Genomic DNA, 26,093 nt, shown 5'->3' on the forward strand with positions numbered 1-26,093 from the left:
CACATTCAACCATAAACAAGCTACTAAATCTCAACTTGTGTTTTATTCGTTCCATTTTATTGCTTCGAAGCTTGGCTTCTATGAGAAAAACCAAACCGAGTCTCTTATCATTCACCATCTAGCAAAGGTCCCGAACTATCCGAGGGTTCCCAAGCCCTCGGCAGTTTCAACTCATAATACTCATGTTGGTGGGTGGAGCTAGCACCCAACCTCCACCATCCCCGAACCAGATAATTCTTCCTCTGTCTCATCCCACAGGAACAAAGAACTCCCTGCATGATGTTTTGGACTCCTCTTAAGCCTGTGGAAATCAGACGCCCCCTCCATATGTAGCCTCCTCTTGTTTTCTTTTGCCTCCAACTTCTGGAACTTGAGTATTAATCAGAGGAACCTCTTGTCGAACCCTAGCCCACCTTTTCCACATTTTTACCACCTCTACAGTTTTTCTTTTCCTCACCTTTGAACCGCTACCCCTATTCCTTGACCCCTCCTAGATACCTATGTTACCTTAAGTGCTCACTCTTTTTTTTTTTTTTTTTTGAAAGACTGATATCATTTAGGATAGAGAAACTTGCTCAGTAAGTACAGCTTGGGTAATACAAGATGGGAAATTCCCAAACCATATATGTGCGTGATTGAGAGAAAGAGCTCACTCTTAATGTGACGGTGAAAGTCACAATTGAATTCCAAATTCAATGGTGTGTTTATCCAAAATTCGATGATGATTTTCACTATCAAGAATGCATGTAACATTTTTCTTTGAAAAATGTATTAGTGGTGGGGCCACATATGAAAATATGTTTGGATAATCGATAGTTAAGAAGAGTTTTTATGACTTTATTCCTTTTTAAAATGCACGGCTTTAAAGGCCAAACTATAATTTAACCAAATACTTAGTCGAATTATTAAACTTTCAAACAATTCATTTTAAAAAATTATATTTTTTAAATAATACGTTAAATCACAAACTCAATGAATATACATACCTATGTTGAAAAGCAAAACAGAAAGCTTGGAAAATGGAATATCCTTCTAGGGTTTGAGAATAATATTAACACTATAAATATCTTTCAAAGGGACAAGAACCCTTCTCTTTGGACTGAGAGTTGTTAAAGTTCCGCCTACACCCACGTTCGCTCTCGCTCTCATTCACTCATCTGAGATCAAATCGAATCCAATGGCCGTCACCTTCTCAGATCTCCACACCGAATCAGGCCTCAAATGCCTCGACGAGTTCCTCTCTGGCAAAGCATATATTTCCGGGTATTAATCTTTTTTTTTTTTCTTTTTTTAAATTTATATATCTGTGTTCATTTATTCTCCAATTTGAGACCGGTAAAACATTATTGTCAAATGTCAATGATTTTGGTCGTGGGGTTTTCAGAGATAATCTGACAAGGGATGACATAAAGGTGTACGCCGCCGTTTGGGAGAAGCCCGGAGACTCCTTTCCGAATGCTAGCAAGTGGTACGACGCCGTTTCGACCCATCTCGCTACAAGGTTTGTTTCCTCTCTCTCATTTCTGGCTTTATTGTCTGTTGCTGTTTTACTTTGCTCTGTCATTTGCTTTTAGAATGACGCATTGTTTTTGTTTTGGTTATTTGTTATTGGCAGCTTCCCTGGGAAAGCTGTTGGTGTGAGAGTGAGCGGCGGCAAAGGTGCTCCAGTTGATGCTGCTTCTGCTGAGGAAGTTAAGGTGTGCACTGGATTGCTTTTCTGGTTGCCTTTTATTCGTTCGTTTGGATGTTTTGTGATAAATAAATTCTGTGTATATGTTTTTGAAGACTGCTCGCATGTTGCCATGATGGGTTGTTCTCTGATTATCTCACTAACAATGGGAGCAAATCTGAGATGCCCATGGTTGGATCTCTCTGTTTGGATTTATGTGTTTTATTCTTTTGAGTTTATCTTCATGGGTGGTGTTTTGCAGGCTGTCAAAAAGTAATGAATGCTTTTCTATGTGTGTGCGCGTGAGTTTGTGTCTTATTTCCCTTGAATAAGATTGAATACATACAAATGAGAATAAGTGGACCTCTTGGAATTTCATTCCGAATTAAAGAATTCGGAATGAATCAAATCTCCCCAAGTAGGATTTGAATCTACGACTAGTAAGTTATAGGCCGACCGCATCACCACTGAGCTACGGAAGATTAGATCTCATAGAGTTTAATTCCTGTTCTCAACTCAGCTCGAAGTTTCCTTTGTAATTCCGGGAACTTCTTCATAGTGGCTCCGTTCCATGCCTCATTTCATAGGGAACCTCAGCCCATGATCAATTTGAGCTCGAAGTTTCCTTTGTAATTCCGGGAACTAGGCTCCGTTCCATGCCTCATTTCACAGGGAACCTCAAAGTGGCTCTATTTCATTATATTTCATCCATGTCCCAATTTCTTCATTTAATATCCCTTTGGCTTGCCTGAATTGTTAGCAATTTGGGCAAATAATGTGAGAGACTCTATATGGACCCACCTACTTGGTTAGGTGGATAAATGTGATCTTGCACTGAGTGGAATGAGCCCTTTTAAAAAAAATAAAAATAAAAATAAATGTAAGAGCATTTGAGCTGGTTCTTTTGTCGTAGTTCTTTCTTTTTCCTTTTTTGTTTTCGTTACGATGGAATTTGTCACCCTACCCACCTTCGCAACTTGCTACCCTACTACTAGAAAAGGCAAATCGGAATATGAATGCTGTAATTGGATGGGAAAAGTGTGGCTGCAAGTAGTGTTGGTTGCTCCTGAATTTTGGTATGTCTGTGAAAGTGGAACAAGGTTTTAGAACTTTGTGCCATGGTTGAATGTGGAGTCCAAAACCCATTATTTTAATGGGAGCTGTGAACAAGGTTGTCTGTCCTTGACTTCGTAAATTTTCTACCTAGTTGTGCTGGCCAGGTTGTCTGAACAAAGGGTTGTATAAATTGTAAACTCATGGAGCTGTTTAAATTGAATCATATCATAATTCTCTCTCTTCAACAATGAAACTTTCCTGTTCATCTGTTTTAAATTGAATAGTTGCTTTTGACTAGATGAACTGAATTTTTGGTTCTGTGTTGAAAGTATATTTGAAAGTGTGTTTGATGTAGGACAGAACTTCTGATACCAAAATTAGTGTAGAACAAAAGATGTGATACCAAATCTGATGTAAGAGAATTTGGACAGAAACTTGTTTTAGGGTTTAGGACAAGCTATGGATAAGATTTTGGTGGGAAAATGCTAGAAAATATTAGGAATATTGTTTTTTTTTTTTTTTTTTTTTTTTTGGATATAATAGAATGGTAGGATTTTAAGATTAAATAAAGAAGAAAACTTGGATCGTGTTTTGTAAACATGTTTGGAAAGTATTTCCTTATTCAAACACTAAAACACACTTTTCAAAAAATAGTTATCAAACAAAACATTTTTTTTTAAAAGATAACATAGAGAGGTAGCCACGCGGTCACCCACAACAGGACAAAGGTAGTTTCATGGTTACTCCCAATGGGGAGGGGTGGCCATGTAGGCACCACCTTTAACACCCCAGTCTTACATTGGGAAGATAAGGAGTAACCCACATAGAGTGGGATAATTTTTAGAGATAGTAATGAGTGTTAAGTCTCATATTGCTTAGTTTTAGTTACTAGATGAAAATAGACTTTATAAAGAATTCTAGGGAACCTTCAAATTGGCTAGTCCCTTTGGGGTAATAGCGCAAATGTGGCTAGCATTTTTCTATAGGTTGTTACAAATGGTATTAGAGCCAAGTTGTATTGCGCCGTGTAGTATTGTCAACATCGCATGACGTGGCCTTGACGAGGACGTTAGGGGTAAATGGGAGAGTTTATAATACCCCAATCCCATATTGGGAAGAGATTAGTAGCCCACATAGAGTTGGTAATTTATAAGAGTTGTTCATGTGTGCTAAGTCCTATGACTGCTCCTGATCTTTTACTTTCTTTTGTTTCTAAATTTTTTTTATGTTTTGAAAACCTGTTTCAGAAAATCAAATCTAATATTGGTTTGGAATTCAAAATAAGATTGCTAGAAACTAAAAAGAAAATTGAAAGAAGGAAAAAAAAAAGTCAACCCTAGGCATCACACTTAGTTTTTCTAAGCATCTAACTTAGGATTTCCCTGGCATCACACGTCGAAGAAGGGTTGCATCACACAATCCTCGTCGCTGAAAGTTTCATAGCCGTCTTCTTTATTCAACCATCATAAGAAAATAAGCCTTTTTACATTTATATGTATAGGTATCCAATACCTAATACTAATGGACTTTAGATTCCTTGGGCTTAGACTGCTAAAACCCACACCAAATAACTAGCAAAACCCATAAATAACCCAATAACATAATAACCCAAAATAAGACTTAATGGATTAAAAGTACAAATGATGCCAATAAATAAAATTATAAAATACCCTTCACTCTTAAATTTAGTTTTTACTAAACTTAAACAAAATTGACTTCTTGTTCCCTGCATCAGTGTAGGAAAAAATACTTCTGGTTTTGATGATTGTGTAAGCGTGTTTTTATGCATTATGTTCATGTGTTGTTGCATGTCTGTGGTTGTGTTTTCCAATCCACCTATATCATCTGTTTCCATGAGAGTGACTCACCGGTTTTGCTGTTCCAGGTGATGTTGAAAGCAGTAGCGTGTCTATTGTTGAGTTTTGTACTTATCCTAAAAACATTTCTGTCATCTTCAATCCGAGCACTCCTCATCTTCATATGAAATTTTCAGGATGCTCCTGCTGGAGATGATGATGATGATCTTGACCTCTTTGGTGATGAGACAGAGGATGATAAGAAAGCAGCAGAGGAGAGGGAGGCAGCTAAGAAGGCATCCTCCAAAAAGAAAGAGAGTAAGATCTATTTATAAGTTGTACAATTTACCTGAAGTGCTTGTCAAAAATAGATGATAAATAAAGCTGCTTTATGTTCTGCCATACAACTAACATGTTAAGCCTCATCTTTTGGCTGGAATCCTGAAATGATCAATCATAAGTGGGCCTGTTGCCTGGAGTATTGTTTATGCCTGTGTTTTAACCTTTTAACATTTAATCATTATAGGTGGGAAATCTTCTGTCCTTTTGGATGTGAAGCCATGGGATGATGAGACTGACATGAAGAAGCTGGAAGAGGCTGTACGGAGTATTGAGATGCCTGGTCTCATTTGGGGAGCATGTAAGTTTTAGTTTTTTTTATCAACAATTTAAACTTTTGTTGCTTCTTCATGATGCTTAACAATGCCCTAAAACCTGAAATGCTATTTTGTTGGATTTGTATAGCAAAATTGGCTCCGGTCGGTTATGGGATAAAGAAGCTGCAGATCATGCTTTCAATCGTGGATGACCTTGTATCCGTGGATTCCCTAATTGAGGAGCGTCTGACGGTCGAACCCTGCAATGAATATATCCAAAGCTGTGACATTGTTGCCTTTAACAAAATCTAAGAACCATCTTACTGGGCTGCAGGGTTGCTATCTTCATTCGGCTATTTTTTGTTTTAACATCATTAGTTGTCATTTCCTACTACTGTTTTTGTTTGGTCTTGTGCTTTTATTGTGGTTCTCTTTCTAGAATTGTGAGAGATGAAAAAAATGAACATTTGAATCTTAGTAGAAGCCTTTGTCGGCATATATGGGATTGAGTAGCCTCTATATATTTTCTTCAACTCCCCCCACCCCACAAAAAAAAAAAAAAAACATTTATTCTCTACCCCTCCTTTTTTTTTTTCTCCAACCCAACATTTTTTCCATTGTTACTAACTTTGTTCCATTGTCAAAGCTTTGGAAATTTGAAATTTTATTTTTAAATAGAGTAAATTAGATATTAAAAAAAGAAAGCATTTAATGTTGGGACATTATCTACGGAAAATATGAGAATTGATCATCCCCATTTTATTCGAATCAGAGAATATTTAGTTAACTATAGCAGATAAGTATTTTTGTTTTTGTCGCAATAAGTGAAAAGACAAAAATATTTATTTATTATAATTAACTGAATTTTTTTTTTTTTATTTAAATTGGACATTTGGAGAGGATCATGTTCCAAAATATGATTATTTTCTCTCAATCTCACAAGACTTTCACAATGAATCCATGCTGCTGCTGACTTGGTATTTGAACATGATTTCCATTGTGTGCTACAAAAAAAAAAAAAAAATTCAACTTGAATAACATTTGTTTATGAGCTTAGCAAACCTAGTGATTTTTTAGGATGGGGTTGTACGGCAATGCTGACTTGGTGATTACGTGAGTATTACATATGTAGAAGATGTCAGCATTGTTGTACAATCTGGAAGATGCTTATTGAAGAAGAGCATGTACGTGGCATTACATATGTAATCAAGCCGAGTAAACTAGGTACATATGCGGTTAGGGTTGCAATCAATTTGACTCGACTTGATTACAACCTTAATTGCATATGTACGAGAAATGCACATGTAGCAAGTTTCGAGAAAAAAAAGAGGGGAGAAACTTTCACCTTTATGTCACGTCAAAACACTTTAATTAAAGCAATTTGATTCAGAAAATTTTGATGACATGGCAACATATACATCAATTTTGATATGTGGCTTAAAGATCTGGTGAAGTTCTAGAAAATACCCAAAAATTAAAAAAAAAAAAAAATTAAAAAATCAAGACTCTATCAACGAAAGCAATGGTTAAGCAAATAACAAAGAAGGTACCAAAACAGTCCATTGCTTGCGTTTACCCACGCGTTTATAATTGGTCATAGGTTTTGTTTTGTTTTTTTTTTAAGAAGCACTTAATATAATTGGTCAATTGGAATCTATTTCATTGTTTATGGCTTTATGCTTTGAATTTGTAATTCATCACAAAAATGACTAAACTTTTCTTCTTCTTTTTTTTTTCACAAAAATGACTATAAACAAAATTATTTTTATTTTTTAAGAAAAAAGGAAAATTTTCCCCACACTACTTTTTTGTTAAATTTATTAAGGGTATTTTTGTCATTTGAGGACATTTGACAATTTTTTATAGTTTTGAAGAATATTGTCTCAATTAAAATTTTGTAAATATTATTAATTAATTGAGTGGTTGTTTGAAATGTTAGTTGAAAGAATAATATGTATCGTGTAAAACCAAAAAAAAAAAAAAAACAAAAAAAAACCTGTCACTATTACAATCATTTTAATTATACAAATTTATTAAATAACGATAATCTTAGAAAAATTCCAGTGGCGGTCGTTGCCGTTGCTGACACCGTCTTGAATACTAGACGCGGAAGTGGTCCTTGGAAGAGATGAAAATGAAATGGCGCGTAATTAGAAATGTCTGATTATGTGAGTATGTTCTCCCTCCAAAGAATTTTATTTGCTGCATAAATATTTTATTTGAAGGCAAAAGAAGAAGATTGCCCTCACCAAACAACAAACGAAATGGAAAACCAGAATCTAGTACTTTATTATAATTCCTAGGACTTATAAAGTGGGAAATGTTTACATATTTTACAGGTCCTTATTTTTTGAGGTGGCAATAATATATCAATGACAATTTTTACTTTGTACTTGAGAATAAGTTAAGGAGTGATGATTCACATCACGCCGTTAATGCACGCCTGGCTAATATTTTTTTATTATAATTAAAATATTAAAATATTATATTTTAATATTTTAATATTTTAAAATATTATTTTAGCCGGGTGTGCATGAACAGTCATGCACGCCTGGCGTGATGTTTATCATCACTCTAAGTTAAAAGTCTGTTTGAGATTACGTTTAATAAATAGAGCTTTTAAGTTAAAAAAAATATATTTTTAAGTCAAAAGCTTGCTAAAAATGCGTTTTGGCCATTAAGTAAGTGCCTATTTGGGATTGCGTTTAAATAGTCTAAAAGTACTTTTAACACTCAAAAAATTTATTTGAAGAAAAAAATACTCGTTAGGTTAAAAAAATTAAAAGCGCTTTTAACGATCCAAAAAGCCTAATGTCCTGTTTGGGATTGCGTTTGAGAGGCCTAAAAGTGCTTTTAACACTCAAAAAGTTCTTTTAAAGAAAAAAGTATTCATTTGGTAAAACAATTATAAGCGCTTTTAAGGGTCCAAAAAACTTAAAAAATGGTCAAAATGCACTTTTGACAAAAGCTTAAAAATGAAGCTTTTGCCAAAAAGTGCTTTTTGATTTAAAAGCTCTATTTCTCAAACGCAATCTCAAATATGCTATAAAAATTGCCAAAACGTATTTTTGGTAAAAGCAAAAAAATAAAGCTTTTGCCCAAAAACTCTTTTTGACTTAAAAGCTCTATTTTTCAAACGCATTTCCAAACAGACTCTAAAAAAGTTTTTTTTTTTTTAAAAAAAAAAAAAAACATTTTTGAAATTTTTTACCAAACATAATAGCTTTTGTTTGCCACGATTTTTTAAGTGTTAAAAGTATTTTTTAAGCTCTTTAACGCAGACTCAAACATGCCTTAAAAGCTCTTTAACAAAAAAAGATTTGTGATGTCTAGTAATTCGTATACATTTTGAAGTATTGGCAATATATAAATATTCAAAATCAAATAAAGAACATTTTAAGATAATTATATTTTTATGTTTTATCTTCTATTATCACGTTATTCAAATCAGTGCATATAAATTAAAAGGGAGTGATTATTATTATTATTATTATTTTGTTATAAAAATAGAGGTTAATAATCTTAAGATATAGGCGAAAGAACCCGATAGAAGTTTCAACCTAATCCATTTAATTAAATAGATCAAACCCTTAAGTTTTAACCCAATAATTTAATACTGGGTTCGTGTCTAGTCAACATATTATGTCAAAATTGTCAGCTTTAAATGTTGCGTGTTGAATCAGATCGTATTGAAGCGTGTTCTACTTACGGATCCACTTGGTGTTCCCATGAATTTATTATATGATGGTTGCCTTAGCACAATAATGAGAGAAGCCTAACATTCTAACGTCCCCATGGTGTTAATCAAGGTCAACTGAAAAATAATAATAATAATAATAATAATAATAATAATAATAGTTGAGCAAGAAGTTTCAACTTGATTTATATAAGACTTCCATTTCAACTCAAAAAAAAAAAAAAAAAAAAAAAAATTAGGTGAGCAACGGATTTTGAGAAAATAAATGAGGAGAAATTGATTGATGTGATATAAAATATAAAAAAATTTAATTTATTTTTTTAGGGAAAGTAAATAAAGTTGATTGATAATGGTGTAGAAAATATAAGAAATCTTTACAGAACACACATAAAATAAAGAAACCTATAGGGTAAAATTCAAAATTCACTTGAGAAATAGGTTTAGTTAGTTAATCGACCAAAAAAAAAAAAAAATTTATAACACCTACCAAACCGAACCAATGTCGAAATAGTATTTTTGTTCCGCCTATTAACTGTCGGAAGTTAATTGTTGGTTTAATGGTGGTTGGTAAGTTGTTGGTAAGCGATAAACGGTTAATCTGTCTACCCCTAATATATGTTGTATTTTTTTTAATGGTCTAAATTTTTTTATTTTAAAGTTTTTCTTGGGAAAGAGTAAGAATAAAATTAACTTTGAATCGTTAAACAAATTGCAACACGTATTTTTCTTAACAACACTTTTTTTTTTTTTTTTCTTATTCAAAACGGGAGAGGGGAAACTTTACAACACCCAAGCTAAATCAAAAAGAGAGGGAAAAAAATAAATAAATTAAGATGTTTACTTTATTAATTTATTTTTCTTTTAGAAGTGTGACGCATTCCATTTTTTTTTTTTTTTTGTTGTTGTAAATTTACTATTGAATCTACGGCCCATATGTGTGTTCACCGAACAAGAGACAAAGAATATATATATATATATATATATATATATATAAAAGGTTTCCACCTGTTAGTTGACCCAACTCTCATTGGCCTATGTAAATTGAATTCAAATCACCAATGCAACAAATTGACTTGACCTCGTAAAGTCACGGTTCTTATAATAGGATTCTTTATTTAACTCAAATTTGTAAAAATTTAATATTGTTATATTTAACGTTGTAGCTAACTTCACGTAATAAATATGTTATTAAGTCTTAAATTTTTTTGAAATAATGTGATATCATTACAAATAACTTGTTTGACAACTCATTCTTTTTTAATTTCTAATTTTTATCTAAAAATATTAAAAAGAGATTTGAGGTAAGAAAGTTGGAAGAAATCAATTGACATGATATAAAAAAATAAAATGACTTTTGAATTTTGTGATAAAAAATTTAAAATAAAGAAAGTTGTTTGGTGAAAAAATATTTCCCAAACATATTCAAACTCATTTATTCACATTAACAAAACTTTTTTTTTTTTCTCATTTCTTCTCTAAAAAAAAATTTGTCAAACACTCTTAAATCTCAATCATAAAATAATTCGGAGATATGTTATTTAGTAAAATCTGATACAACTATGGTCATATGACAGTAAAAATCAGTTATTAATTTTTTTATTATTATAAACTCTTGTCGATCTAAATATTAATTTTTACGGTCACGTCATTATCATTTAAGATATTCAATCTTTAATGCTCGTTAAAGAGAAGAAAAAGAAAAAGAAAAAGAAAAAAGATATTGAGAAAAGTTAAGAAAATATAAAAGCAAAGCATCTTTATTTCTTCACATTTGTTTTTTAGGTAAGTTTCTAGAATGGTATATTAAGGCTTTATGAGAAGGGGACGAAGGATATTTCCAAGTGATCGACTTTTCCGAAAATGATTAGTAAGTACAGAGAGTGACGCGCCGAGACTGGGTCTCCCTCGCTTTCCTTCTCTGATCACTTTTGATCGTAAATTAGGGTTATAAAAACAGCACCATCAATCCACCTTCTCTCTCATTCACTCTCCTTGGTCTTCGGTATGTACCCTTTTCATCTCTGCGCTCTGTGCAACTGAATTCTTAGAACCTTATTTATTGCAGGAGTTTTCATTTGATGGATGAGAATTGATTTGGGTTTTTTTATTGCTTTGTCTCTGAGTATTTGATTCCGAAGTTTAAGATCAGGGTTTTGTTTGTGTAGTTTTTGGTCAAGAATTTAACTGTTGATTTGTTGTTGATAATTGTGATATTATTCGATGATTCGTATTTGTTTTGCTTTTTCGGGGGGGTGTTGTGCTGGTGGATATTGCTTTGAAGCCAGGTTGTACCTGATATTCAGATTATGTGTGTCTGTGCATCAAAGGCTCGATGGGTTTTTTTTTTTTTTGGAGTGATTTTCTTTTGCAATTCTAGCAATTGATGTGTTACTATGCAATTGATATTTTACTAATATCAATTGATTGAATTGATATTGCCAATGAGCTATAGCTCAAATGACATTTCCTTTCCCAAGAAAGGGGTGGGGGTTGTGGGTTCAAAACTTATTGGCTGTATGTGTAACTTATCAAAAGTGCTATATGACCAATAGTGTGACTGGACTTGACCGTTTTGGTAGTGATATAGCATTCAGCGGTTATCTTATTGTTCTTGCTTTAAGTAATTATTGCTAGATTTTTGCATTAGGTGTAAAAATTTATTAGGTTTGAGATTTCTGGCCTGGTGCACAGATGGAGCGATGGTTATATAAACTTCTACTTTTGTTGGGCTTCTGTTACTTTTCAATGTTTATAGCCTTTTTTGTTGTTGAATAGATTGTTATTGATTTTCTATTGCCAGGGTGCAGAATAAACAGGCATTCAGGACTGAGATTGAGGTTTGGTATTACGATTCATTCGGTAAAAAGTAAAAACAGATGTCACGTGCTGGATACACGCACTGGTGCTACCAATGCAGGCTGCGATTCAGGCTTGCAGAGGGAGAACGTTTTTGCCCTCGCTGTGATCAAGGCTTTATTCAAGAACTTGGTGAGATGGAGGACTTGGCACCAGAAGATGTCTTTCCTATTCCAGCAGATCATTCTCATCAAATACCTGATATATTTGAACTTATGTCTAGTTTGATGAGGCAGAGAGGTCCTAACCCAAGATTTGAACTTGAACTTGTGGATGTTATTGATTCTTTTATGAGGCAAAGAATGGCTGGAAGAAACCCTAATTTTGATGTTAGAATGAGATCTGGTTTGGCTCCTGAACAGAATTGGAGTGTTTTCGGTCCTGATCCATATTGGATTTTCAATCATATTCCTGATTCAGTCTTCTCTAATGGCAGTCCAAGAAGTGGCCGTAGGCAAGTTGATATCGGTGACTACTTTATGGGCCAAGAATTTGAACAACTGATTGAACAGCTTTCTACGAATGAGCAACGGGGTCCAGCCCCAGCACCTCATTCTTCAATTGATGCAATGCCCACTATTAAGATTGCACAAGCACATATCCGCACTGACTCACACTGTCCAGTCTGTAAGGATAAATTTGAGTTGGGCTCTGAAGCGAGGAAGATGCCATGCAGCCATATTTATCATTCTGATTGTATTGTTCCTTGGTTGGTTCAGCACAACTCATGCCCTGTTTGCCGCCTTGAGCTACCTCCTCAAGGGATTGATAGTGCTCGTGGTAGGCGAAGTAGGGTGGGAGGGAACAGTGCCAGCAGCAGTAGCAGTAACTATGGTAACAACTCTGATGGTTTAGAGAATTGTCCACAGAATCATGGAAGGAGGACTCCATGGTCGTATTTGTGGCCTTTCCGCTCTTCAAATTCGAACACCCGCCATCATGCTGAAAGTAGAGGAAGCAATTCCTCAGCCACTCATGAACAGAATAATGAGATGAGTTACTCTGGACGACCTTTTGAATATTAAGGCTTCATTTGCTATTCTTGTCATGTTCACTTGACATGCCAATTAAAGCTGGTAAATGAAGTAGGTGTTGTAGAACTGGTTTTCGAGTTTGGTTTATATCAAACTTTACTATGTAAATGCATGGTAATCGGACTCAATAGGAGTTTGATTACGTTGGCTCTTTTGTAAATGATAACGTGCTCGGTGGAGTAGAGATGGTTTTAATAATTCGAACTATGGTTAGAAAGGAATGAGAGATGCTTTGAGGATTCTGAAAGATCCTTGGAGGAACTCACGGCCTTTTTCTTCTATGCGCTATACACTTGGGCAGCAGCTTGGCTGGCTCCCTTAGTGATTAGTTATCTTGATTTCCTTGTTCTTTTCTTTTCTTCTAGTTAGACGTTTTCCTTGTATACTTCCTGTGTACTAGGGTTGTGCCCCTCTGCGCTTTTGATATATAAATATTACTTATAAAAAAAAAATAATAATTCGATCTGATTTATGCAAAGTGAAAGGTGCTTTTTAGCGTCTCTTTCATAAAACGATGGTGTGTTTATAATTTCATTGTATTGCTAAGTCAGCTCCATTCATCTGTCCTTGCCTTTATTATCTATAGCTTGCACATTTTGGATCATGGAAATTTTGTTTCATGGGTTTATATTGATGATATGATGTTGATGTGGATGATATGATGTTGATCTTGAAGCACTCCTTTGAAGCCTTTATACCTGCCACTTGTGAATGGTCATAGGGTGGACTTGAGAGTCAAGCTGTTCATGAATTTTCTCCTAAAAACAAAATTCATGCTCATCCTCTCTTCCATCTATCCTCTCTAGGTTTTGTAACTTGTTATGTCTCATCATTTCATACTCTCATACCCAGTGCACAGTGCTCAGTCTAATGGGTATATGTTGTCATCAATCTTGGCTTTGATTGTTCCACCTTTGGTATGGATGCAGGTTGACTTATTTTTGGATTTTTGCTTCAAGTATTAGTCGTGACCTAATTAATGTAGATCAGCCCTAGGTTACACTGATTGGGGGCTTTCGTGACTGGATGGGTTAAACCAAATAGGGAAAAATATACTTCCTCTTTCCAAAGTTGCACTCTTATCTCACTTGGGCCACTCAACTTTAAATGTGATATTTGACCTGTCCAACTATCATTCTGTTTTGGTTAATAATAGTTTTTGTTAGCAATTTCTGTCAAATCGATGAAAAAGGTGTCCAAAATGTCCTCTTTTTTATAGGCTGTATTGTCGAATTTGCTTCTAAAAGTAAAAGCTATTTAAGAAAACAAAAAAACTGAAGGTGGCTAAGCCGACAGCACGTGGGGGTATTAGGGGTTATCGCCTTTTAAAAGTTTGGTGGTGTAAGTCAAGTGTCAAAGGCGTGTAAGTTTTAGGGCTAAGTGCATCTTTTTTTCCAAACAAACAAATATAATTCTCATTATATTATAAAAGAATTGGATGGGGATTGTTGAAGATCAATTTTAGGCTTTTCTAATTCTCCTCTAGTTATGAGAAAAAAGACGGATGATGTTGTTTTTGGTTTCCTGGGACTCTTCCAAAGGAAGAGAAGTATTATATATTCCAAATTTTCTTTTCAAAAGTTAATTCTCAAATGATGTGTCATCATCTTATTAAATTTATTATTTTAGGAAGTGTCACCAACTCTTGGGATTGTGACACATCATTTGAAAACCAACTTTTTTTTTTAAAAAAAAAAGGATTTGTAGCATTTCTCCCAAAGGAAAGGGAGTTCGTCATAAGATGAAATGATATCAAAATTTTCTTATGGAAAGAAAAATGACTCATTATTATTGCTATGTTAATTATCTTTATTGTCAAATAATAATAATAATAATAATAAATAAATAAAAGAATACATGGAGTAACATAGTTTGCTTTGGGAAAATCAAAATATAGAAATGAATGATAATTTGATTGTAATGAGTAAAGGGCAACAAAATCATTCACATTCTCAATACTTAAGGGTGCCCAAAGCTCTCAAGTATTTCTGAAAAAACGACACATCCTGCCCCTCCAATGATGAGTGAAAGTGTTAGCCTTCCTCCTGGAACCAGCTGCGGCAGTTTCACAGATGAGGATGGATTTGAGTACCTTTCTGACCACGACATTGCAGCAGGGAGAAGTCCAAAGAGTACCAATACTAACAAATTTACAGGAAACAGCCAAGCCATGTTAGGTCAAATTAAAATTCTAAAACCCATAAAACAAATAAATAAATAAATGGGTTAATTACACTTTGCGCCTCTAACCCTATCACTCCTAAACTTCGACTGAGTTAGATTTGGGTGATAAATGTGGATGAAAAATACGTCACGTGCCAATATGTGACACTTGCCAAGTTTACCTTTCATAAAATGTCCTCATTTTGGTCGTGTCAAAAGACAAAAACCCAAGCGATTTGATGTAAAATAATGTTGATTCTCCAAAATAAGCTCGTCTTGAAAAATAGTTGTAGTATCGCGTGCCACTCACATGTGATGGATTCTGTCAATTTTAACACTCAAATTTGACTCAAGACCTACTTATAACAAAGTGATAGTTTGGGAGAGCGAGTTGCAACGAGTCATAATTTAGGAGTGTAGGTGCAAATGCAATGGTAGTTTAAGGAGGCAAAGTGTAATTAACCTAATATTTAAAGAAAGAAACAGAAACGGAAAATTTCATTTTTTTTCTCGACTCTTTCTTCTTCTTTTCCTTTATCAGTGGGATGAAATCACTCAAAACCATAATAATATGGCTTTCTACACAGGCTTATTCCAGTTTCAAACAGATAATTTAGTAGCTGCTTTGCAAGGTGTAAGCTACACTTATGAACGGAACAAGCATATTCCCACTCAACATTAAGCTATATTGGCATGAATTTGTGATAATGGAAAATTAGAAAAAAAACAAAAAACACAACACAGCAGTACCTCCATATGTTCCAGCAAAATCCAAGGCTTTGAAAAATATTTCTGGGTCTAGCAGTGATAGTACCAGTGGAGGAATCAAAGTCAAGAGGTATGGTAGAGGCCGGCCCTGTCCAGTTGGGAGTTTCAGCACTGAAAATTTCACCAAATGGAAAGAATTAAGACATTTAAGAAACAAAATATAAATCATAAAGAAAAAAAAAATATATATATATATATATATATATTCATTGGTTAAAATATAGATCATCTTGCATGTACAATGTTCTGGGAAGGTGTCCATGCATTCATATATACATGTATATAGTGAAAGACAGCAGGCTACCCACATTTTTATGAAAATTTTTACCATGATCCTTTTACATTCAATTATTAGTTAAAGGGTTAATTTATAATTCAAATAAAAAGATTCATTTCCCTCTGTCTCTCTCCTCAATTCTGCACCCCCCCTCCTTCATATCCGATACATCAACGGTGTCCATTACCGGTACTTAATGATGCTTAATCTTTGTTGCCAGTGCTGCATCAACTGCCAACACTGACACCTCAAATTACCAAACAAATTTCACAAGTATCACAACTTCACCTTCTGTTGCCTAAACAAACCATGGATCTGAAAACACCATCTTACAATCAAGCACCTCCACTACCATATTAATACAACAACCAATGTCTGCATTTTTCTTCATCATATAGAAGTCAATCTCTTTCCCTCAGACATGGTTGTTACTAAACTTCGGTGGCATAATTACCAAAATCAACGCAACTGATAATGAAATAGTTTATTGCCATTCTTGCTTCACCATTCAAGTTCAGCCAACAGCCACCCTATCCATGGATTGGTAATCCTGGCTTTGTTAGGAACTCAAAACATGCACGCCGGAAGGGAAAGAGGGAAGAGAGAAATTGGCTATTTACTTTAGATCATTAAAGCTGGAAAGTGAAAAATGTAGGTTACTTGGTTCCAATAAAATGGGATTATGCTAACTTCTTTTAGTCTGATGTATATTAGCAGGAACCTATCGAAACACACACACATATGGACTTGGGTTAATTAGTTAAGAAATGTAATCTTCTGGCATCCACTGAGGACAACCTGAATAACATTTTAGAAAATTCTAACGATTACTTGACTAATAGCAAACCCAAGAAGTGGCTTCTAGTGCCAACGATTCAATAGTCACTGAATACAACCTAACTGATGCATAGACTATGAGTTGGGAAGCAATAAGCCAATAATACATTGCTATGAAGAAATGTATATGATCTTTATTCAATCAAAAGCGAAGTGAAGGTGCCCACTTACAGTCTGCAAGAAAGTCAGCCAGACCCAAAATGAATCCAATATAAGATGTAGCAATTGCAAGAAGTGAGAACACTTGAATAATGGGCTGCAGATCATATAAATGAAATAAAGAAGAAAAAAGTTATCATCACTTCATAATATGTTGTTTCAAAGTTTGGCTCAAAAAATAAAATATTTCATGTTTTACTTACTCCAACAACTCCATTGCTAGATTGCAGTTGTCGTAATGGGTCCAGGATCTTACCTGAGCCCATTTCAAGATCTGTAATGCTTCCCAGAATAACACCGTTCCAGACAAGAAATAAAACAAGTGGTATAGCTGTACCCAGAACTATGGCAGTCCTGCAAAACAACAAGTTGATGATTTACATAACATACAAAGTTTTGAACAGACCTTACAAAATAGAGATAATAAACACTTCATCTAGAGCATGACATCAGACGGGAAACTTTGAAGAGGCAGTTAAAACTCCCTTACTTATGACAGCCCTCTTCTAAATTTTGGCATATTACTAAGAACCATATGTTTGGAAAAGAAATGAGGAAGTCGACATAAAAAGAAGACAACTCCAGTTAGTCTCTTACACAAAATACACGTATAAATATTAATGGACTCATGTACAGGTGGCAGATGCAGGTAAATGGGTACAGCAAAGGGATGGTCTAGGTTAGATACCCTGCAAATCAAGACCTATGACCTTTTACTACCACACTAGAGATCACCATGGAAAGTGCTCAAGACCTTTACTAAAAGGCTCCTAAGATCTTGTCTCTTTAAATCAAACATGTGCCAAACAGGTGGCAAGATATTACAAGATCAACCAAAAAGCTGGTTCAAGAACAACATACTAATTTGACAAGATTCTCAACTAAACTTTACCAAATAATGCGGAAACATTAGTGTCAATCAAAGTTTTTCGGGTTTTAAAGACAGGAATAGTTGGGTTCGTTTTCATGTTGGCCCCAAAGCTGGTCAGGTGGGCTATATGTTGAACTTCATTTATGATTTTGTGTGTTAAGTGGGCTCAGTATTTTGTAAGTCCATTGGATTTAGTCCAAAATCCAAGTACTAGTACCCCTCCAATTTTACCAGGTAGTCAAGCGCGCTTGCTCACCAAGCACATACAGAGAAGATTGCATTGACATATCTGCTGCTGATACTGAAAATATTTGAGAACTGATGGCTAGCATTTGATGTGAAATTGTAGTTCTGATGTTCAAGAACCTAGTAGAGATGCGAAAGGGCCCTTAGTCTGATGATAGGTTCTTTCTGTTTCTCTTTCCTATCAACCTGTTGTGGTTTGCTCCAGCATGTATTCCAGCCCCAAAATACAACTGCAGTCCTAGCCTCGTTCTTAATTGTTAAAATATTTTAACATTGTTCCCTAAACCAGCCTAAAAGTCTGTATTTCCCATTTTAAAGATCCTGAAAGAGATTTGGAATCACACCTCGTTTTAATATCACCATATAATGTAAATAATTATAAAGTGAAAATGGCAATGGCAGGTACCCATAAAATATATGTTTCAATCTTCTTCAGAAGTGTTGCTCTAGAAATTACATTTAGAAGTTGAACGCAATGCAGAAATATTCTCCAACATTTAGAGATCTACATTTGCACGTCTCCATTTAGCATGCATAGACTGGGTGTCAAAAACAGTAACTTCCAATAGTCCAAACACAGGGAAACAGCTATATATGTATTTGTGATTTCATTACATTGGCAATATATATATATATTGTCTATGTCTAAGTATTTCTTTGCATGCAGAAAAATCATAAAGAGCATCATAGAAATGAATAATTATGCATAAATATCTTGACAAGAATGAATTAGTCCCTATAATTTCTCCACATTGAAGTGTCAAACAAGGTTTGAAATAAGGAACCCGTCCTCAAGTGCCTCAATCTATAGCTAAGTGTCCTACAAATCATAGGTTCACGCTCATGTGAGCATATAGATATTTTATGCAAGGATCGGCTAAAATTTGAAATTATTTTCCCTCTTTTCTTACATCTCTTGATTTAAACCAATCCAGTTAGATATGCTGAAGCTAGTTGGTCTCTAACCTGTTACTCCATGTATTGTACCATTCATGTTTTAAGAGTGATAGTTGGCTACTGATACTTTATGATATTTAGTAGTACAATTGAATGTAATCCAAGTACTTCCTAAGTTTGTTTTATAATTCTCCATTTTTTAAACTAAAGGAAGAGACACAGACACAAAACAAGATCGATCATTCACTCCGTATGATATTATGGATAAGGCATGGACAATGGCATTAGTTCTACTGACTCCTGTTTTCATTATTGTAATCAGCAGCACAGGAAGAATATCGAAGAGCAAGTACTAGTCATGAGAATTTCTTTTTTAAAGCTAATGAGTAATGTTCCAACATTTATATTACAAGGTTGTCCTTTTGGTTCAGGTCTACAATCTTAGATGCCATGTCCATTATAATAAACTTGATAATCAGAATCTATGACATCTAGACTGTATCAACTTTAATATGAAAGTGGTGATAACAAGATATGCACCTTACTTCAGCCAGGTTTCCTTCAAGATTCGTACAAAGAACCGGTACTACATTCTGAACAAAGCATATATAAATTGTCATAACCACTTCACTGCTGAATTACTGCAGGTTTAGTGATGTTACCTGGTAAACAAATGAAAGTGCAATTATGGGTATACTCATAGGAACTGCTTCAAAGTTGGCTTTCAGAAGTGCATCCCAGTGCAGTCCTCCACTTGCAACAGCCTGAAAATGAAAAATTAATCTGTGTTTATTCAGTATGCACAAAAGTAAACTCGCCACCAAAATACATCATTTATGAGAGATATCAGCACATGGGTATTATGGTATATTCACAAAAGAACAGACAAGTAAACCAATGTGTGTGACAAGGAAAAAGATGTTGTGGTTTGTACTTTACTCAAAATTCAATATTTTATTGATTTAATTTCTATTCCCCCTTTTCTTCATAGAAGAGGGTTAACTACAAAAGTCGATATATGCTATCTTAAGTTTATATCTTATCACCTCATTCAGAATTAATAGAAGGTCTGGTTTTCACTAATGCAATTGCTAGAGTTAAAAATTGAAACTCATAACATAATACTGTAGATTGTGCAATAAAAATATACTACTTCAGCCCTATACTCATGCAGAAACCTGTATATTAATATGGGCATTTTTTAAGTTCACACATGCGTATATGTTCACAACCATGAGAATAAGCGTCTAAATCATTTTACCATCCTCTTGTTCACTTGATCGAGTAAATCTAAATTCAATAATGCCTGTTTTATTGTCCTATGAAATTTGAATGTGATCATATTTTGTCAAGGATCTAATAAACAAATTCATCATTTTGAATATGACTATTTGAAAAGGAGAAAAAAAAAAGGGGATAGGAGTAATCACCATGACAGAAGAGAGAATTTATATTCTTAGAACATAAAATTACTTTGTTTTAAATTTGTTATGAATGACTGGTCATTAATTGAACTAAAGAAAACTCTAGATGGAAAACCTCTTTACATAAAGTCTGGGATAGTGAATTTGTTTCATGAATTAAAATTTCATTTTGCAACAATATCAGATTCCTGAGAACCAAACAGGTAGAAGTGAGATGGAAGGAAGTTTGAATTGGAGGTAAAGGGAGGATCTAGAGTAATATGACAAAGTGAAACAAATTCACTATCACAGACTTAAAAGGACATCTAGATTAACATATTTGATTGTTGAGAATATGATTATCTCAGTTCATCATATATTAATACAGTCTACATCAGAGAGGACTAACATTTTTAAACAGTTGAATTTACATTTCCATGCTCAAAACGTTTTACTCAAAGGTAAAATAAATGACCAATTGAACTCTTGAAAAGGACATCTAAAATCATATTGAAGTAGTTCATAAAGTGAGAGAATTACCACAAGAGCTGCAAATGAAATGATGATTCCAAGTATAAGAACTCCATTAACAGCACCGATAAAGCGCTGGCTGCACTTGAAGATAAGTTACAGTCAATTCCACCCCATAGAAAAGAAAAGAGAAAAGGAAAAAGAAAGGAGGTCTGGTTACTAGGTTAAAAGTTCCTTATTTATTGGTGGTTTGGCATTGAAGTTTAGAATTGTAAAGATTTTATATCAGTTTACTATCAGAGCTACTGTTCTACATCACAGACTAAACCAAGTTTTCTGTTAGACTCAAGGGCATCCATATGTAATAATAAGTTTACCAAGTATGAATGAAAGCTAGAATCATACTAATCATATATACATGTGCATAGAAAAGACATATATATAAGTTAAAACTATTTAAACTACACCGGCTTGGCCAGTCAATGGATTCATAATAAACACAGTAGTTGGAAGGACGCAGACTGGAGTTTTCAATACTTAGACAGGGGTAGGGAGTTGAACCAGGATCGAGAAGTTGTTCATTTGTAATGATAAGCCTTCCAGGGGTAGGAAACGTATCTGAATAACCAATAGAACCAACTGGAAACAAGCAAATAACAGTTGATTTCCGATGATTGATAAGTCTGTGTCGGTTATAGGATTCAAAAATCCAATAGTATTGGTTCGGTTGTCAATGGTGGGTGTTGGTGTTCCAACTAAAGCCAACCTGATTGACACATTATTTATAAATTTTGTATATGGTCTGTTCATTCCATAGATTCACTTCCTCTCACACCTGCCAATCCTAAATTCCACCCCTCACCCACCAGTGACTCTTCACTTTTGTCTATCACCCCTCCCAACCCTTCTCAGGTCCCTTTTGGTGTTGTGACTGACTTGGTTTCTCATTCTTAGAATATTAAGTAAATCATTAAATTTACCATTTCTAGTCAACTTAAAATTTTGTGATAATTGGTAATTTAAAATGATATCATAGTAGTCTTGAATTTCAACCCTTAACTTATCATTTTACCTCCAATTTTAATTAAATATTTCATGAGTTGAACCCCATTTATTGAGGGGGAATTTGGGCCAACATGGCCTATGGTGTTCCGCTTTGACTTATTGGCATGTGAGACATTTCTCAATAAATTGGGTTATATCCTTCTTCATCCCAGTCCACCAAAGCGCTCTCACATATCCCTATACATCTTTGTACTCCTAGGGTGAACCTTATATAGAGATTGGTGAGCTTCAGTCAAAATTACCCTCCTTAGATCCAAATCTTTTGGCACACAAAATCCGTTCCGAAACCTTAGGATACCATCATCCAAAATTCCAAAATTGGGTTGTTCCTCTTTATCAAGATTCTCATTAATCTTAACCAACTCTGGATCCTTCAACTAAGCGTCTTTAATCTGCTCTAACAAGGTAGGTTCCAATGTCACAGTACTGAAGTAGGCCTGCACTTCTCCTACGACTAGTTCTATACCCACTCTATCCAAGTCCAACAACATATCTTTTGGAGCAGTGCACAATGGCGATGCTGAATCTAGCACAACCTTTCTAGTAAGAGCGTCTGCCACTAAGTTTGCTTTCCCTGGGTAATAGTTGATCAAGCTATCATAGTTTTTCAATAACTCCAACCACCTCCTCTATTGCATGTTCAGTACCTTCTGAGTGAAAAAAATACTTCAAGCTCTTGTAATCAGTGAAAATATTGCAACATGTGACACCATATTTTCTCGCAAAGACCACTGCTGCCAACTCTAAGTTATGCGTAGGGTAATTCTTCTCAAATAGCTTCAACTAGCTCAAAGCGAAAGCGGTCACCTTGCTGTTCTGCATCAGTACGCAACTCAAACCTTTGCGTGAAGCCTCACTATAGATGACAAAACCGCATGCTCCCATTGGAAGGGAGATAACAGGTGCAGAAGCTAAACAGTGCTTCAGTTTTGGAAGCTCTGCTACACTCCTCAGTCTCATTCTTCTTCATCAACCTCGTCAAGGGTGCTGCCAACCTTGAGAAACCTTCTACAAACCTCTGGTAGTATCCAACGAGAACTAAGAAACTCTGAATCTTGTGCATGTTCTTCGGTCTCTCCCAGTCCCAGTTGACCATTGCTTCCACTTTACTTGGATCCACCGAAATTCCAGGAGACCAGATGAATGAAAAAGGCTACTTGTTCCAACCAGAATTCACACTTCTTAAACTTAGTGTAGAGCCTTTGCTCCCTCAAAATCTTAAGTATGGTCCATAGATGTTCCTCATGCTCTTCCTGACTCTTCGAGTAAATGAGGATGTCATTGATAAAGACAACGATACAGCAGTCAATCAACTTGCGGAAGACACGATTTATCAAATCCACGAAAGCCGGTGGGACATTGGTTAACCCAAAAGACATAACCAAAAACTCATAGTGTTCATACCTCATTCTGACGGTTGTCTTATGAATATCTACATCCTTAATTATCAACTGGTGGTAGCCCGACCTCAAGTCAATCTTCGACAAAACCTAAGATAATTTTCAAACAAAAAGAAAGGACTTTTTTTTTCTTTTACTAAAATTTTTAATGCCATGGATCGTGTGTGTGCATGGGTGGGTAGCATTGGAAGAGATTTATGTATTTTGATTTACAATATTCAACATATTGTAGTTTCTGTATACCCTATGAATTTGGATATGCATACCTATATTGTTCTAAATTTATTTTGTTCTATTTCAACATAGTTTCTACTTTTACATTTTTTCAAATGGTAAGTTATACATGTATCTAGTGAGTTTTGAACACACAACCTCACTCTCCACCTTGTTCTTAGAAGGGGAGAAAGTGCCTTTTGAGATAGAGCTTATTGAGTTCAACTTCTAAATTATTTTCATTTTTATTTTCTATTAAATTAGGGTCTGATTTTTGACCCTCTGGTGTAACTCCACTGACGAAAACCTTACCTCACTTAATGTTTGAACCAGGTTCAATAACATAAATACAACAACTGAAACACTGCAATTACCTTCTCAAGAAATTACCAAGATATGCATCTATGATTTAACCAACAGTAAGCAGCATTCTAGGTAAATGGAAAGCGTACTATTCCAAAGCCAAAGAGCACATCCTTGGATTTAGAGGTGAGCTATATTGATTCATAATATAGCCTATCAGGCTCTACCAACAAGCAAGCTGTTGTAGTTCCATACCAAAACCAAGACTAATTCGAGTTAACTCTAAGGTAAATCTTTCAACTTACAGAAGAGATTGATAGACCAAGAGAATAGGAAGAAGGTCGACTAACCTTCCGAAGTAGCATATGCATCCAAAAATCAATGAAAACAAAGTTGCACTTTCCCATCTGCAACCATAATGCTGCCATCAACACCTAAGAAACATACAAAATGGTATTTGAAATATAATACATAAAACTGCTGCTTACAGAACTACAGATTTGGTAGGCACAACTCAAATGCAAACATTTAGGAACATAGTTCATACAATGGAATGCCGAGAAAGTTTGTCAAAATATCTGAAGAACGAGCCACATATGCCACAAGAAGGGCGTAATGTATAAAGATGTAAGACCAACTGCAAGACAACAAGAATGACCATCAAACGTTGACAAGACAATCAAAAAATCTGTGAGTTAAGAAATTGACAGAATCTGATGACATGGATCTTTATAAGGCCTTTTTAAATTGCTAATAGGTCAAATAATATCAATGATCCATGCAAGAAGAGCGAGGAGACCGTAAACCCCCTTATTATTCATTGTGAGTTTACTATCGAGATATGGCACTTGGTTCACATCTTGTTTGGTGTCTCATGGGTCATGCCTAGCAATATTCTAGAGCTATTTCATTGTTGGAAGACACAAGGAAGGAGACAATCCAAAGAGGCTATATGGAAAGTCATCCCTACTTTACTAATGTGGAGCATTTAGAGAAAGAAATCCACGTCTTTTCGAAAACCATGTGTCTAATGTGCAGCAACTAAAAGCTTCCTTCTTGAGTTCCCTTTTAGATTGGGCTGTAAATTTTGTTCCTAATTTCTCTTTCTATTCCTCTAGTCTTGTAGATCTTGTTAACTTTTTAGATTTTCGCCCCATTAGGATGGTTGCTGTTCTTGTATACTTTTCGTGTACACAAGCCTTCTTTTTCAATAAATTATTATTCATAAAACAAAAAACAAAAAACAAAAAAACAATATCAATGAAACATTGATGAGCGTACAATAGAATTTTGGACTACTTTAGACTTGTATCACTAAGAGGAAATGAATTGGTCTACCACCATCAACCGGCCTCATCCAGTGTAGTTTAGCTGAGATGAATCCATGACCATCAGAAGCTTAATGTCGCTGGTGATTTCTTTATATCATCATTTGTTAAGGTTCTCCACATTCCCTCAAATTGTCCCAAGCAGCCAATACATTTCAAACAAAATTCGGAACCTTATAGATTAGCTAAGAGCAGCTAAATGTTGACTAGTTAGCAGTTGCCAATTTATTATACTGTATATGCACCAGTTTGTTGATAATTTGATCAGGATCATATTTGCTAGCTCATGTAAAGCCTAGTTTGTGTGACCAAGCTTTTGGTGGGACAAAAAATATACTGTAATAAGATTTCATGGTAAAGAAGATGTCAAACTATATATATATATAAATAAAGGAAAAAAGAAAACTGATGCAAAGCTAGAAGAAGAGTAACTAATAATCAAAATTAATTGGCTCCTAGAATTATTGTCTTTTGTCTCATTAATTTGCACAATGGCTAACAATAATTAGCCATATATATGTCTTAAAAGTTTAAAGGGTGCATATAAGCCTACCAAGCAATTTGAACTCCCACTTTTCCCAGAGTTCGCTGTGCCATTGATACCTGAAATCATTCACAGAGTGGAAAAATTATGTTATCTTTAAAACCTTTAACCTGAGAAACTCATAATTATGAAAAGGATACCCAGCAAATCAACATAAAATAACCTCAAACTTATAATAGATCTGGGTAACACAAGGTTAACCATGCACAGACATCCAGGAAAACGTTTGCAAATACTAAGCTTTTAAGTGCATTATATTTCACTCACAGTTGTTCATCTATAAGAACTTATACACTCATTAGATAGGAATAGAGATGCACAGCCTTGCTTTGAACCACTAAATTAATGTATGTGGAGGCACCTTTTTTCCTCCTGAGGAAAGGAAAATACTAAGAGCCTGTTTGGGTGTGCGTTTGATGGGTCTAAAAGCATGTTTAACACTTA

The 26,093-nt window shown here is 34.7% G+C and overlaps 3 protein-coding genes across 4 annotated transcripts in view; 2 read left to right on the forward strand and 1 right to left on the reverse strand.

Annotated features, from left to right (window-relative positions):
- Positions 1–1,076: 1,076 nt before the first annotated feature.
- LOC132164707 (elongation factor 1-beta-like) lies at positions 1,077–5,636 on the forward strand. Its single transcript, XM_059575259.1, has 6 exons — positions 1,077–1,263; positions 1,385–1,501; positions 1,616–1,697; positions 4,719–4,839; positions 5,048–5,161; positions 5,266–5,636. The coding sequence occupies exons 1-6, from the start codon at positions 1,178–1,180 to the stop codon at positions 5,427–5,429; spliced, it is 684 nt and encodes a 227-aa protein (XP_059431242.1). The 5' UTR covers positions 1,077–1,177; the 3' UTR covers positions 5,430–5,636.
- A 5,001-nt stretch (positions 5,637–10,637) lies between these two features.
- LOC132164503 (probable E3 ubiquitin-protein ligase RHC1A) lies at positions 10,638–13,169 on the forward strand. Of its 2 annotated transcripts, none has more exons than XM_059575024.1 (2): positions 10,638–10,816; positions 11,615–13,169. In XM_059575024.1, the coding sequence occupies exon 2, from the start codon at positions 11,691–11,693 to the stop codon at positions 12,693–12,695; it is 1,005 nt and encodes a 334-aa protein (XP_059431007.1). In that variant the 5' UTR covers positions 10,638–10,816; positions 11,615–11,690; the 3' UTR covers positions 12,696–13,169. The 2 variants fall into 2 exon arrangements, with proteins under 2 accessions (XP_059431007.1, XP_059431008.1); XM_059575025.1 differs by having other exon boundaries at positions 11,622–13,169.
- Positions 13,170–14,566: 1,397 nt separating this feature from the next.
- LOC132164116 (uncharacterized) overlaps positions 14,567–26,093 on the reverse strand; it is a 15,030-nt gene continuing 3,503 nt past the window's right edge. Inside the window, exons 6-14 of the mRNA XM_059574540.1 lie at positions 24,325–24,414; positions 24,128–24,184; positions 20,866–20,935; positions 19,585–19,686; positions 19,463–19,515; positions 17,112–17,262; positions 16,921–17,005; positions 15,618–15,746; positions 14,567–14,845 (exon numbers count right to left, since the gene is read on the reverse strand). Coding sequence (XP_059430523.1) covers positions 14,664–14,845; positions 15,618–15,746; positions 16,921–17,005; positions 17,112–17,262; positions 19,463–19,515; positions 19,585–19,686; positions 20,866–20,935; positions 24,128–24,184; positions 24,325–24,414 — 919 coding nt within the window. The 3' untranslated portion in view covers positions 14,567–14,663. The remainder of the gene's footprint in view (positions 14,846–15,617; positions 15,747–16,920; positions 17,006–17,111; positions 17,263–19,462; positions 19,516–19,584; positions 19,687–20,865; positions 20,936–24,127; positions 24,185–24,324; positions 24,415–26,093) is intronic.

Source organism: Corylus avellana, chromosome ca10, assembly GCF_901000735.1.
Source record: "Corylus avellana chromosome ca10, CavTom2PMs-1.0".
In the NCBI taxonomy this organism is placed as follows: domain Eukaryota; kingdom Viridiplantae; phylum Streptophyta; class Magnoliopsida; order Fagales; family Betulaceae; genus Corylus; species Corylus avellana.